Here is a 15,619-nt window from a genome sequence, read left to right on the forward strand (position 1 = left end):
CCCCAAGCCTAAGAGCCGGACCTGCTGCTGGCCACTTGTGGGGCACAGCGCGGTGTCATAACAGGTAGGGACTAGCCTGCCTTAGCCGGGCAGCATCGCCGACGGGACTTTTAACGGCCCGGCTGGCAGTGCTGACCAGAGCTGCTGCGATCCAGTGCCTGACACTCTGCCACCCAGTACTGGATCGCGACCCATGGTTTAAAAACCACTGTTCTAGGTTCTATAAAGCACATGCTGAATAGTCGCTCTGCAAGCCTGTGCCAAGTGAACATAGAGTCCAGTCTGTCTAGCTGTATTCCATCATCCATATCAAATTGGCAGCATTTACCTCCTGTTGTTGTCTTTGGTGCTCGGAGTGTTTCACCTGAAACATAGTCAAAAAAACCAAATCATTACCAGAGCTGGTCACATAGCAGAAGGGAAGCATGAATGTGTTTGTTCTTATGTACTGGGCCACTTTTCAAAAGAAAAAAGATGCCAGATCCAAAATTTTGCCCCTGGACATGTAATTACTGTTGGGTTTCTCAGAATTACTCCCTTATCCAAGCTTTCCTTTGGCTCAGCGCTGCATTACATACAAGTCTCTCCTGTGAGGGTTCTGGGGCACTGGACCCAGACGCTGATTTCGTGATTGACATCTAACACAAAACTGAGGGGATCTGCCTGTAGACTTCATTGCTTGTAAAGCATTTTGAAGATGTATAGTGTTATGTGAGTGATCACACCCCCCCCCCCACCCCAGGATAAATGATTCCTATTGGGTATTAAACATTGTGCCCTTGGCACGGGGCTTTGTTGTGCCACATCATGCCTTAACATTGCTGGTATACTTTTCATTACGCTGCACCCAACACCTTGCCCCTGAAGTATATGGGGCTTGCCTACCTTTTGCCTAGAACTAAATTATTCTGCAGCAATATATCATCGCTCATTTAGCCCCTTATGAGAAAGGCAAATGACCCAGAGCCTTTTCTGTCTGGTCAGTCTGACGCTGCATTTCATCCCACTATTACCTTCCCCTCCTTCATCTCAGTCTGGTGTTTTCCATCTGGCTGAAATTATTTGTCCCTGGCTGGCACTGTTGGGCGTAAGGACTCCATTAAAGTGGCTGCCAGTGATGCTTGATGAATAGGCTGGACAGGAAGGCTGAAGGCCAAGGTGGACAATAACAGTACCGAAAGGCCTAATGAAACATATCAAAGATATGCTGGAGAGCAGAGCCCCTAAGGTCAATCAGTTCCAGTGTCCACAGGAGATCTCCCAATGTACCTCTTTTGGATTTAGACATCCCCTTTCAGTGCTTTGGCCTTGACCCTACCTTCCTATGAAAAGACAATGATCCTGATTCTCCACTGCCTGGCAGCCTGTGTAGTCATTCATATCTGTACAAAGGGAGCATATAAAGGGAGCAGATCAAAGTACACTATGGAAGTTTTAGTGCATGACAGCTAGTGTGCTGTAGATTTACATCCCATCTTACCATGCATGAATTCTCTGTATAGAAAAGCCTTAAATCAGATTTTTTTTACTCACTTACCCCATTGATAGTGTTTTATGCTCATTCTGCACTCCCTCTGCACAGGGCTCCAGTAAATTTTGGGGGGAACTTTCCCCAAACACAGCCAGAAATCTATTGTGTGTGAATTCAGTAACTGTACTCACCAGGGAAAATCAATGGCAGACCAAACACCTGCACTTCACACAGAGTCAGGTACTCAGCTCGCCTTGGGATGGTCACAGTCACATAACGCCCTTGCATTCCATGACAGTCGAATGAGAGTGTTTGCCCAAGCTCCATGGACTCAACTGTAGCACATCTGGAAATGAACAGGATCTTATTCACAGAGAGCGGTTATGCATTGTGAATCTGAGAGAGCACTAGCACCATGAAGTCTGTATCTGTGGAATGAAAGCTCCCACCTCTTGTATGCTCACGCGCTGAAATAAGCACATGTTGGCCGGGATTTTCAAAAGGGCCTAAGGGACCTGGGTTCCTCATATCCTTAGGCCTTTTCAAATGTCTCAGCCATGAGGTTCAGTTGATCACTTAAAAGTGTTTCTATTAATGATTTTCTTAAATGACGTAGCTATTAAAATGAAGTCAGTGAAACACGAACACCGTTCATGCAGTAGTATGGTTAAGAATGTAAAAGTCAAGATAAGCATGGTTACCACAAAAACAGGGACCTCATGTGCTTTGTAGCCACTCAGAAAACCAAAGAATTGATTTTTCAGTCACAATGCTGCATAATTCTCTGCATTGCATCCTTTTTTAAAAGGAACTACAACAACAAAAAGCTACTGTATTTTCTTGCCATTCTCCAGCTCTTCATCTTGTCCAGCTGCTGTTTTAGGAGCTCTGCAGGACAGAGTGTCTGGCTGGGAACATAAGGGCATGAGGAGCAGAAGAGGCTGAAGCCCTGCCTTCTCTGAACTACACTGCATTCTGCAGCATTATTCAGCAATTCTTCTTATTCATAGAGTTTAAGGCCAGAAGGAACCATTAGGTCATCTAGTTTGAACTCCTGTATATCACAGACCATTACATTGCACCCAGTTACCCCTGTATTGAGCCCACTAATTTTTGTTTGGCTAAAGCTAACTTCCAGAAAGGCAGCCAGTCCTAATCTGAGGACCTCAAGAGATGGAGAATCCACACTTGTCTTGGCAGTTTGTTCTATCACTATTAAAACATGTACCTTAGCTATCTATTAAAAAATTGTTTGATAACCTGTGTGGCCCCTAACCTGAGAGATCAAAAAGAAAGCAGTGGCAGGAAGGGTTGGAGCATCATCTAGGGACTTGTCTACACTGAGAAATTACATTGTGTCAGAACATGACTTTGAGGAGTTATGGTAACTAGCAAGATGGGGATTGATTCTCGTGTATACTGAGGCCCCTTTATGCTGTTGACAGTGTAAAATCCCTTAAAATGAGGGTAAATTACTGTCAGAGCAATATAAAGGGGCCTTAGTATAGACAAGAATCAGGCTTTCGCTATATGCAAGGACTGTCGCACTCATCATCGTGTCAGCTGGGTTATTCATGACCCACTGACACAAAGTTAAACACAACAGTCCTGTGGCCAGTGAGTGCAGTTTTGCTTAACATGTAATTATTTACCATGACTTCTCAGGGCTGTGTTCTTACACAACATAATTTTCCAGTGTAAGGTGCAGCTCACCTGGAGTAAGGGCACCAAATCTGCCCTTGTTTGTAAGTGCGACAGCATTATTAGTACAATACTAAATGCTGTGAGAATTTTATATATTTCTTGACTTTGGTGGGTTTTGATTAGCAACCAGTTAAAAGGTTTTTGCATCGATTGATGCACAAGACTTGGATTGGTTTCAGAGTAGCAGCTGTGTTAGTCTGTATTCACAAAAAGAAAAGGAGTCCTTGTGTCACCTTAGAGACTAACAAATCCTCACATATGGGAAATGACCATCTGAGAAGACTGACTTTTCACCACTCTGCAGGAGCGTGGAAAAGACTGCACATAAAACCTGGGCTCAAGTCCTGTACAGGAAAGGTACCCAGTCACTTTCATTCAGTTTTCTTCTACATGCTCAAATACTTCCGCAAACTACAACAGACCAGTACCTGGGATTCAGTGTCCCACCAAGCTCTGATGAGTTCCCAATCCGAATCTCTGCACCATTGATCCTCTCTTTGTAACAGTCACCTTGATTTGTGATCACCACTGAGGACACAATAAATGTTTTGCTCAAATCCACTGTCCACCATGGCTGGAACTCTCTGCGTGTTTGTGAGCACTGTTGGCTCGGGAAATGGTTCAATAAAGATCCATCAGTGGCCCTCATAGGATTGTCCTCAATCTCTCTGGTGCTAGACTGGGAGGCTGTTTTCCCCAGGGCTACATTAGGAGCTGTAAAACAACAAACACAGTTCTTATGCATAACCTGCTTTGGAGAGAAGTGCTAGAGTAAGAACAGCTTGATTATCACAGAAAGAAAATGTGGCAGTTTATAAGATGCACTGAGTTAATGAGCCAGAGTTCCAGTCCATTTCCTCAAGGACAGGAGTTCAATTCTCAGCTCTGGTCACCATTTGCAGTTTCAGCAGAGAGAAGCCAAGGACTGAATGGGCCTGGAAACTGAACTTTCTTATCACCCCTATGAAGCCTGCCCCTCCCAACCCATCAGGTTAAAATGCCTTGGAGAGAGAGTGAGGAACTACCTGAGGGAAACTCGGACTGCTCTCTGCTCAGGGATCAAGAGTACTTCCGTCTTTGGGGGCTGCAAATGCAGCACTTAAAGGTCAACATTGATTTTGAATTGGATTTTACATTACAAATATCACCTTTATGGTTCAGATATAGAGTGCATTTCTGTAGCTCCTGTTGCCCAATTCCTCCAATCTAAGGATTCTTCTATAGGGCTCAAAATTACCTGACGGTCAGACAGCCCTGATCAAAACTGTGCAAATGGAAAGTGAACTATTCCAGTGGGGACGTATGATTTTTCCCACAAAGAGAAATTTTTACTTTCCCAGTAAGGCTGTAGCAGGGGATGTACCTGACACCACAATGATGATTTGCTCAGGAACCCAGTATCATGTTTAAAAAAACCCTCCAATATTTACCTGCTCTAGAGTTATTCAGAGTGATCCATATGTCAGTTTCAAAATGATCTGAAAAATTAAGCAGAGCAGGAGTCACAAGATGCCTTTGAGGACAAGGATCATTTATCCTATTGCATGTTCCTTGTTCCCAGTACTAGAGCACAGCCCATGTCTTCTCTCTGCTGCTGTCCCCCAGCAGGCATAACAGAGAAACCTCACTTCCTGGTAGTTTACCCAGGCAAGGTCAATGTTTCAGTGCACATGGGAGAACATGGGCAGCAGCAATCTGCATATTCCAGGATCTGGAAATCTGCGGAGACCACCTCTTCACCATTTGGCTCAGATCTATTCTAGGATCTGCTCACAGGTATGTCAGCTTTATAAAAAAATCAAATTTTTCTGTTAAAATTGTTTCGCTACTAACACTTATGTTTACTTGAACTGAAAGAGACTACAGGAAAAATATTCTTCTCTGTTCTCTATTTTTCTCTTTATTTTGTGCATTTTACACACTTTGTATACTGTTATAATGGAGGTTGGGTGGAACCTGGCTGAAGCTGGTGGCTATGATAGCTGCCCTTCGTTTAGGACAAAGGTAAGCAGTTAAGCTCCTTTTTGGAGTAAGGTAACTGAAACAAGAAGGACCACAAACAAAACACAGACCATACGCAAGGCTGGTCAGAAGCTAAGCTATGTGATTGGAGGGGTTTCACTGGCAACTGAATACCAATACAGTTGGCTGGATATTGTTTGGTGGAGGTGTGTGCATCTGTGAGCAGAAGCAGAAGGAGGCAGATAAGGCAGCAGGAAAGCCAAGGAGACAGCAAAAGGAGCTCTTTCAACAAGACAAAGCCAAGAGGGAGAGCTTTTGGGGCACAGTGCTGGCTGGACAGTGGTTTGGAACTGTGAGCAAGGAAACTGCCTTCTGCTGTTTAATTCCTACTGTGTTCTGGGAAACAGGACTCTGTGCACATGCCTCGTAAATAACCAGGATTGCTCCAAAGAAATACCTGACTCCATAATCAGTTTCTTCTCCTAATGTCAACAACACACAAGACTCCAAATACTGGCTAACACGTTCAGGTAAAAGGGGTAACAATACCATGAATGTCATGGTCTCCCCCATACAATTAGTCTATATTCTCTGTTTGGATGCATTGTTCACACAGCAACAAGGAAGAGAAAAACATTTTAAAAACAAGAAAATTAGATAGTAAAAATCTATTTACTTTTAACACATGTTTTGAAATTGACTGGCTCTCAAGTTGGCATCCCTTTAATATCTAATAAGTTCTATAATGTGTGGCTATGTTTATTAATAATAATACACATATAATTAATCTACATGCAGAACTTTGAAGATGTAAGACACTAGATGAATGCTAATGATTATATTATGTTTTGGCAGGAAGATAGGCTATCATCTAACAGATCTTTTCCTTCTGTAACTGCTAAGATCCAAAAGGAGTTGCAAAACTTAAAGAGTGTGAAGAAATGAAGGCAAAGTTGGATGAAGTTTGTATCAAAAGTGAAATCAAGCCAGTGGCATGCATGGGCAAAGTTCTGAAGGTGATAAGAGGCTGATTTACAGACAAGGAAGATGTGAGAAAAGGAGAAAGAAAAATCAGGACAAAGGGAGAAGACAGAGTTGGGTTTGATGATTCTCCTCTTACCCAACAGAATCACTTCTGGTTCTGGAGACATCTAAGAAATAGAAGTGAAGCAAGCAAAGTAGACCAGGCCTCTTGCATCTCATTTCATCTTTCTTATAAGATTCTAACTTACCTCCATTGGGGATCCTTGGGCCCAGAGTTTCATTGAGCATGAGGTCTACAAAAGAACAAAAATGAAAGCAAAAGTAAACAAAAAATACTCAGTTTCCATCCTGACACAAACTAGTGCTGTCCAGAGGACAACAATTCCATTTTGCACAACTTTTGATGTTTCTAAATTTGTTTTCGTTCCACATTGGAATGAAAAAAAAAACACCCACAACCTTTTGAATGTTTTCACTAAACAGAATTGTGTGACATCCATTTTCAGATTGACAACCAGAACTTTTCTATTTCAGGGGTAGCCTTGTTAGTCTGGATCTGTAAAAGCGGCAGAGTCCTGTCGGATGTATTCACCCATGAAAGCTTATGCTCCAGTACATCTGTGAGTCTATAAGGTGCCACATGACTCTTTGCCGCTTTTTCAGTTTGAGTCAGTCTCTTTCTGGTCAAAAGTGACCAAAGATCCCTGGACCAAAACGAAAAACAACTGCCCCCACCTCAATACCCTTCCCAGTGAAACATTTGTCAAAACCGATCTGTTTTGACTTTGACAAAATCACATACTGTACTTCAACAAAATTTCATGTAGTCAAAAATGTTCCAACCATCTCTAAAACTAACTCCCCAGTCTGCCTGCCTGATAGCAGTGCACAAAAATGTCCAATGAAACAAACTAAGACGTATATGCATTTCTTCTGGATCTCTAATATAAAGTGAAGGTGAGTCTGGGAAGGAATCACCTACTTCTGGGATGCCCTCTGTCATACACACCTACATTTAGAATATTCATTAAGGGAGCTGAAACAGTCATTCCATTGCTTTACTTCTACCCTACACTTCTCTCAGATGTGTGACTGGCTCAAGAGGGTCAGCCAGCCAACTTGCCTGTGGAGAGCAGAGAGCTTGCACCAGCTCCAGAATAGAGACCAATTACACCCAGCCTTAGATGGCAGCATCCTGCTTTTGTGCCGAGGACTGTGCACCGTCCAGTCTGGTCTTGTGGCTCACCCTGATTTTAAGCAGGAGCATAAAAAGGACTCACCTGATGGCATGGAGCAGCAGAGTCCCTAAGAGAGAAAAGGAGCTCGTCTTGGAGGCTGGTGCAGCAGCAGTGATAAAGAAGGAATTTAGGGTATGTCTCCACTGGGGCTGGAAGGTGTCATTTCCAGCTTTACGAGACATATTCATGCTAGCTCTGAGAAGCTATCTGATTCTATCTAAGACCAGAGGTTCGTGCTCGGGGCAGCTAGCCCCTCCCACGCTTGTGCCGCTATGGCTACACTCCTATTTTTAGTGCACTTGCTCTATCAGAGCTAGTGTGGGTATGTTTCCTCAAGCTGGAATTTACACCTTCTGGCTCCAGTATAGCCAGACCCTTAGTCCAAGGTTAGCTCAGAGCCAGCTTGGCTCCACATGGTGCGTCCACCTATTGACTGTCTACCACTCTCATGGGTGACAAGAGGACTTGCAAGCCCAGCAAGCTTTTTAGGCCCACTATCTTCATTCAGCAACAATGCCAGGCAATTCAAAATGATAGTAACGTTCTTTAGTCTAAAGAAGAAAAGGAGTACTTGTGGCACCTTAGAGACTAACCAATTTATTTGAGCATGAGCTTTCGTGAGCTACAGCTCTTTTTGCGAATACAGACTAACACGGCTTTTCCTCTGAAACCGTTCTTTAGTCTGGAATTTTCAAAGAAGCCCAAGGCAGTGAGTCATCCAAAGCCCACTAGAATTCACTGGGATTTGGGCCCCTGACTCCTCTGAAAATACCTTAGGAGACAAAAACAGTTTCAGGATTGTTAGCACCATTTTAGGGTTTATGTTTCCCAACAGCATTTTGCCAGGTATTTTATGCTGGAAAAATTGTAAGCCACAAGCCTAGTTTCTTAGTTAAATGGACATTGTCAACTAGAAAAAAAAAATCACATATTGTCAGCAATTTTGTTTGTTACTTTGGTAATGGGTAACATCTAATGAGATTATCTCCCCCCGCATTTGTTTACAGTGGCCTAAGTTTTACACTATCTAAGTCCAGGAGGGTTTTGACTCCAATGAGAGTATGTGCAGGCCCTTTGTGTATTTGACAGCATTTTGTGCATAGTCAGTTTCAGGGTTCCTTTGTATGTTACACATCTATAGACATCTGTAAACATCAACAACTGGGAAGCAGGAAAAAAAATCAAGTCATAAGTGGCCGTCTTTCCGGAACTGGAGTTTTTTAAAATGAGTTCATGAGAGCAGAGAAGGAAAATTAAACAAACAAACAAAAATCCCCAGAAGCAGACACTAAAACCAGAACCCAAGCATAAGGCACAGAAAACCGGGGAAGCCAAGGAAAAAGATGGAAGGAAACAGAGGCTATGTCTACACTAGAGGTCTTACAGCGCCACAGCTGTAACGATGGAGTTGTGCCGCTGTAAAGTCTCCCATTTAGCCGCTCTGTGCCGAGGGAGAGAGCTCTCCCATTGCAATAATTAAACCACCCCAATGAGCGGCGGTAGCTATGTCAATGGGAGAGCTTCTGGCGGTGTAGCATATGTCCATCTGGGGGTGGTTTTTTTCACAGCCCTGAGTGACATTAAGTTTTACTGACAAAAGTGCTCGTGTAGGCACAGCCAGAGAAAGACAGACAGACACAAACTGTTCTTTAAAAATGTCGGACAACATTCATACCGATCCTTGACACAGTTCCAAGCGTCTCACACTTTGTTTACCATCTCTGTGCTCACCGTCAAATTGGAGACTTCACTGAGTCACAAACCTCATCAAAACTCTCTTTGCAGCAGAACAGGCTTTCCCACATTTCTGGTGTGTCCTTTTCAGCACACCACACGCTTGAGTATGTTTAAAGCATGTACACACATCCATGTAGATCTGATTCTCTCCAGCCAAGGGGAGCCATGCATCGGAACACAAGCCAATACATTCCATCGGAGCAATGCTCTACTTACCAGAAGAATTTACTGGTAGACCAAACACTTGGACTTCACACAGTGTGAGGTATTTTCCTGTGCCTGGGATGGTCACAGTCACATACTGCCCTTGCATTCCTTCACAGTCAAATGAGCGTGTTTCCCCAGGGCCCATGGAGTCGATCTGGGCACATCTGGAGTTGAACCAGATTAATAGCCATTATTATGATTATACTTTGACAACAACAATAGCTCAGATCACGGGAGGAGGTGGGGGAAGGATGAAAAATACAAAGTGGCCCCATAATTCAGCAAATAAATGTCATCATCATCTTATTTTTCCTCAGTTATTTGTTAAACAATGAATCACTATTAAGGCAGAACAACACACACAGACTATTTACTCTAGTGTCGTCTATAGCAGTGCTATAGATAAGGTTGATTCTACAAGTTTGGCATGAGGATCTTTAGGGCCAAATTCTGCCACCTTTACTCACATTGTGTAGTACCTCACTCCTCAAGGAGTTTCCAGGTAATACTCATAAGGGTGGAAGAATCTGATGCTGAATCATTTTAAACAACAGCTTTCTTTAAATCGATACTGTAGATTCATTAAATCAGTGGTCTCCAAAGAAGAAGAGCTGCCGCCGAAGACGGAGCAGGGAGAGCCGAGCTGCCGCCAGCATGCCGCTGAAAGAATCAAAGGTCCGGGAGCACTGCTCCTTCGGCAGCGCTCCTCCTGCTGCACACCCCCAGGGATGGTCTTGCGCACCCCCTGGGGTGCGCGCACCGCACTTTGGAGGACACTGCATTAAATCAATGTCCCAAGGGAAAGCGGTTCTGAGAAAGAAACTGTGAAAGTCTAATTAAAGGACCAATCTTGGTTCAGGAGCCACTAGCTTGGTCCTCTGCACTCACACACAATAGTACCATGAGGGACTCGGCATGAATGCTGGGGTTTGTGCTTCTCACTTCCAGTGCAGCATCAAGAGTCTTAAGAGAGCAAAAAGCTGATCATGCAATTACTAGCAGGAGAGATGAGGAAATTACTTTTAGCCTCTAAAACCCCAACTACACATCATGCTTGATAGAAACCATTTTAAAGCATGTTAAAAGCACACACACAAACACACGCACAAACACAAGTGGTATGAACAGAGGCAGTTGTGCTGGCCAATGGGAACTGAGCATAGCTTAATTAAAACCATTATGAGCAACAAAACCATTTGAGATCTGTTCTAACCACTTCCACTACATTTCCTTCTGTGTGCTCAAGCACTTTCATTCAGACCATCAGAGCATATTACCTGGGATTTGTTGTGCCGCTTCTCTCCGGCGAGCTCCCAATTCGGATTTCAGCCCCGTTTATCCGCTCTTCACAACAGTCTCCTCGATTGGTGATCTTTACTCTGAACACTTGAACCCTTGCTTGCAAATCCAGTGTCCACCATGGATTAATTTCTAAATCCGTGTGACTACATTTGCCTCTCAGGTAATCACTGGATGGGGACCCATCAATGGCATTGCCAGGGTTTCCATATTTGTCATAGATGCTGGACTGGGATGCTACACCTTCAAGTGCCACTTCAGGAACTGCAGGAAATAATCAGGAATACCCTGTTTTACTGCAGGTGAGCTTAAAGTTTTGAATGACAAACCCTGTTTGCACTGGCAGAGAAATTCTTAAGGGAACGCTTTCCCAGATACAATCTGAAGGAATAGCTGGCAATATTGTAAAACTCTTTTCAGGGAAACATTTTAGCTAGAAGGTCTTGGGGTAGGGGAGTGCATTCCATTGTCTGCATTTGGGAGCTAAAAGCGTCTTTCAGAATCATGATCAAGTCTGTCAATGGTCAACAGAGAAAACAGATGGCATGTAAGAGGGTACCACACCACTGGTTCTGTAGCTGCATCTGGCAGTGATGGACTTGGCCTGCTTATAGGAATCCTTCCCACTAAAATAATTAGATAACAGGGAGGGGAGAAATAAAAGAAAAGAATAATCTCTAAATAGCATTTACCTTCATCAGTAGACAGTCCCTTCAAGGCTAGTATAAGCAGCAGGGAGAGGGTATGTAACATGTTTGGATAGTGACCTTTTCACTCTATTTGCAAACAAAATATTCAATTTCTGTGTCTGAAAAATGGACAGCTCCCCTATTCTGGGAGATGGAAGGATTTTGAGGGTTATTAAACTCATTTGAGCACCAATATTCTCCAATCAGAATTGTTCTAAAAAGAGGAACATTTTGTTGCCATTGGCTCTTATCTGGCAGAACAAATAATTAAAGGTCCCTGTGACTGATCAAGTGGGAAGAAAGATCAATAATGAGTGGGGAACTACACAAGGGTAGAGTCCCATGTCCATGCAGAGTCCCACTGAATTAAACACGTTTCTGCAGGGCTCTGCCCACACATAACACATTGCAGGATCAGTGGCCAAGTCTGTAAAGTTTTAGAGCAACACTGTTTCATGACCTGCCAATAAATAAATTCTTGGAGTGTATTGGGGGCAACTTCTTACTTCCAAAAGTGGAGGAAGTAACCAGGGGGACTGCCATTTTAGAGGTGATTCTAATCAGCAGGGAGGAATTGGTAGCAAATCTGAAGGTGGAAGGCAATTTGGGTGAAAGCGATCATGAAATGACACTTTTCATGATTGTAAGGAAAGGAAGGAGTGAGAGCAGCAGAATAAGAACAATGGACTTCAGAAAAACAGACTATAAAAAACTCAAGAGAGCTGGTAGGCAAGGTCCCATGGGAAAAAGCTCTAAGGGAAAAAGGAGTTCAGGAGAGCTCTCTTAAAGAGAGCATATCAAAGGCACAATTGCAAACTACCCTGATGCAAAGGAAAGATAGGAAGAGGCCAATATGGCTCCATAAGGAGCACTGTAATGACCTGAAAATCAAGAAGGAATCTTACAGAAAGTGGAAATGTGGATGAATTATTAAGGAGAAGTACAAAAGACTAGCACATGCACGTAGGGACAAAATCAGCAAGGCTCAGCATGAAATAAGTTACTCCTAGCAATAGACATAAAAGGTAATAAAAAGAAGTTCTTTAAATACGTTAGGAGCAAGGGAAAGATGATGGAAAGTGTCGGTCCTCTACTTAGCAGGGGAAAAGATAATAACTGATGACATCAAGAAGGCTGAGGTGTTCAATGCCTGTTTTGCTTCAGTCTTCACTGAGAAGGTTAATGGTGACAGATACTTAACCCAATTAATATTAAAAACAAGGGGGAAGGAACAGGTTACAGAATATGTAGATAAGTTGGATGTCTTCAAGTCAGCAGGGCCTGATAAAATTCATCTGAAGCAATCTCAGCACCGTTAGCAGTTATCTTCAAGAACTCATGGAGGATGGGTGAGGTGCCAGAAGATTGGAGAAGGGCAAGTATAGTACCTCTCTTTAAATAGGGGAACAAAGAGGACCCAGGGAATTATAGACCAGTCAGCCTAACTTCGATACCTGGGAAGATACTGGAACAAATTATTAAATAATCAATTTGTAAGCCCCTAGAGGATAAGTTCAGTGCCTGTCAGAGGCTTGTAGCTTGACATCAGCATCACAGTGTGAGAGGCAGCCCAGGCTGGTGGGGTTGGAGGGCTCAATAGTCCCGCACTCCAAATTGCACCACAGGGACCCCGTCACAGAGACCAAGCTGAGAGGGATTGCAAGCACTCTGGAGGACAAAATTAGAATTCAAAATGAGTTCTGCGAATTGGAGAGTAGGTCTGAATTCAACAAGATGGAATTCAATAAAGGCAAGTGCAAAATATGATATTTAGGAAGGAAAAATCAAATGCAAAACTACAATATGGGGACTCAGTGTCTAGGTCAGGGGTGGGCAAAATATGGCCCGCGAGCTGCTTTCAGTCCACCAGCCATTTTAATTTGGGCCTCAAGCTCCCACTGGGGAGTTGGGTCTGGGGCTTGCCCCGCTCCAGTGCTCCAGCTGGGGAGCAGGGTTGGGGGCAACTCTGTGCGGCTCCCAGAAGCAGTGGCATGTCCCTCTTCTGGCTCCTATGCATAGGGGCAACCATGGGGCTCTGCTCCACACGCTGCCCCCACCCCAAGCGCTGCCTCTGCAGTTCCCATTGGCAACTTGAGGTAAGTGCCTCCCAGAGCCTGAACCCTGAGCCTCCCCCTCCCACCCTCTGAACCTCTCAGTCCCAGCCCAAAGCACCCTCCTGCATCCCAAATCCCTCATCCCCAGCCCCACCCCAGAGCTTGCATTCCCAGCCAGAGCCCTCCCCCCTGTGCCCCAACCCCCTGCCCCAGCCCTGATCCCCCTCCTGCCCTCCGAACCCTTCAGTCCCAGCCCAGAGCACCCTCCTACACCCCAAACCCTTCATCCCCAGCCCCACCCCAGAGCCTGCACCCCCAGCCAGAGCCCTCACACACCCCTGTACCCCAACCCCCTGTCCCAGCCCGGAGTCCCCTCCTGCACACTGAACTCTTCATTTCTGGCCCCACCTCAGAGCCCGTGCCCCCACCAGAGCCCTCACCCGCTCCCTCACCCCAACCCTAATTTTGTGAACATTCATGGCCCGCCATAACATTGCCATACCCAGATGTGCCCCTTGGGCCAAAAAGTTTGTCCACCTCGGTCTACGTTTAATTGGTGCTGCTTCAGTGCAGAGGGCTGGACTTGATGACTTCTCGAGCTCCCTTCCAGCCCAAAGTTTCTATGATTGCATGATTATAAACTGAAATTGTGAATGATCATAAAAGCGAACAATACAGAAACATTGCTGGTAACGCACTCGGATATTTTTTTCTTATTTGTTTTAAACATTTAGCAATGTCTTGTTTTGGAAAAAAAAAGTAAATCTAGGTCTTATTAAAAATGGGGGAGTGAGAGGACTGGTAACAGCCGGACATAGTGCATTTTGAGTAATACACTATGCCAGCTTTGTCCACACACAATTTGATCTATGCTCCTAAAGGCTCAGCTTCAGGACACCTTCTATTCCAGTCTCTTGTCACCACACAGATCTATCAGTGCACCTCAATCTATGTATATTTATTTTATTTTATCTAAGCCCTTCTTCCTCCCCCAGTAAATACAGCCCCTGATTCTTGGGTCTGGCTGCTCTGAGCTGGGGGCTGACTTGGTACGGGGGAGTAATGGTGGCTGTATGCCACCTTTGTGGCTCCCCAATTCTGGAACCAGCCAGGGGCCAGGTCAACTCCTGTTGTAAGTTAGAGTAGGCCAAAGGGGGCTCTCATTTATGCGTGGCTGCCCACAGCTGCAGGAGGCCATGCTGGCAGCCGGGAAAAGCTGAAGTGCAACAATAAGATGCTCCACTGAAATACACAGCAAATCTTTCATGATTAGTGTTACCCGAAATTGGGCCAGCTAGTAAGCTTAGGGAGAACTAATGACCCACCAAAGTTTGGCAGAAAGCAACACGTTTATTATTCTGATAGCTAAGCTCAAAAGATGGGGGGGCGGGGAAGGTGTCACACTCTCATACTTACGCTCCCAGGACAGGCACAGCACTGGAGATGTCAGGCTCCTTCAAGGTAAGTGTCCCACAGCACAGCGATGGATGGTGCGATTAAGGTAAGTCTTCCCGAGGCACGATGGAATGCAACGCAGTGAACCACTGGCCAGGCGGTCCGGGCAAAGGGCCTTCATGGGAGGTACAAGCTTGTGAGTGCACTCCTAAGCATGTGGCCCCTTCCCCTTTTAAGGACCTGCTCCTCATGGCCTGCGACTAGAGATGACTTGGCCACGTCTGGTTGGTCACACTGCACCTCAGGCAGTGTCCATGCAGTGTCCATGCACTGGGGGTGTGAGTGCTGCCTAATTAGAGTTCCAGACACCTTGTCTACCTGGGAGCTCTTCTGATCTTCCAGCTGTTCAACCAGCCCATTCATCCCACAAGCATTCCAGGAGGGAGCGGGAGGGGGAAAGCCACTTCACAGATATTCAAAGACAGAGAGGAGACAAAAGTGGTGGGAAAGTGTAACAGACCTTTTGAGCATACAGGTTATACAGAGCAGAGTCATACAGAGCATACAGATCACTGCTGCTCCTACAACAATTAGGAGATACAGTACTATGAAAATGTCTTAAAATGAGTCCTGAATGAAAGAGTCTCCTCTAAGATAGCACGAGATGGTGAGTTTACTCTGAGTCCTGTGGAAGGGGAAACACGGAGCTGCATCACCCCAGGAAGTCACTGTAACTCAAAAAGCGGCAAAGAGTCCTGTGGCACCTTATAGACTAACAGACGTATTGGAGCATAAGCTTTTGTGGGTGAATACCCACTTCGTCAGATGCATGTAGTGGAAATTTCCAGAGGCAGGTATAAATATGCAAGCAAGAATCAG

The 15,619-nt window shown here is 44.7% G+C and overlaps 1 protein-coding gene across 1 annotated transcript in view; it reads right to left on the reverse strand.

Annotated features, from left to right (window-relative positions):
- LOC125635098 (uncharacterized) overlaps positions 1 to 15,619 on the reverse strand; it is a 68,122-nt gene that overhangs the window by 10,386 nt on the left and 42,117 nt on the right. Inside the window, exons 4-10 of the mRNA XM_075126095.1 lie at positions 10,581 to 10,866; positions 9,313 to 9,467; positions 6,370 to 6,414; positions 3,604 to 3,889; positions 1,659 to 1,817; positions 1,096 to 1,108; positions 181 to 220 (exon numbers count right to left, since the gene is read on the reverse strand). Of these exons, the coding sequence (XP_074982196.1) occupies positions 181 to 220; positions 1,096 to 1,108; positions 1,659 to 1,817; positions 3,604 to 3,889; positions 6,370 to 6,414; positions 9,313 to 9,467; positions 10,581 to 10,866 (984 nt within the window). The remainder of the gene's footprint in view (positions 1 to 180; positions 221 to 1,095; positions 1,109 to 1,658; positions 1,818 to 3,603; positions 3,890 to 6,369; positions 6,415 to 9,312; positions 9,468 to 10,580; positions 10,867 to 15,619) is intronic.

This window comes from Caretta caretta, chromosome 1 (assembly GCF_965140235.1).
Source record: "Caretta caretta isolate rCarCar2 chromosome 1, rCarCar1.hap1, whole genome shotgun sequence".
In the NCBI taxonomy this organism is placed as follows: Eukaryota; Metazoa; Chordata; order Testudines; family Cheloniidae; genus Caretta; species Caretta caretta.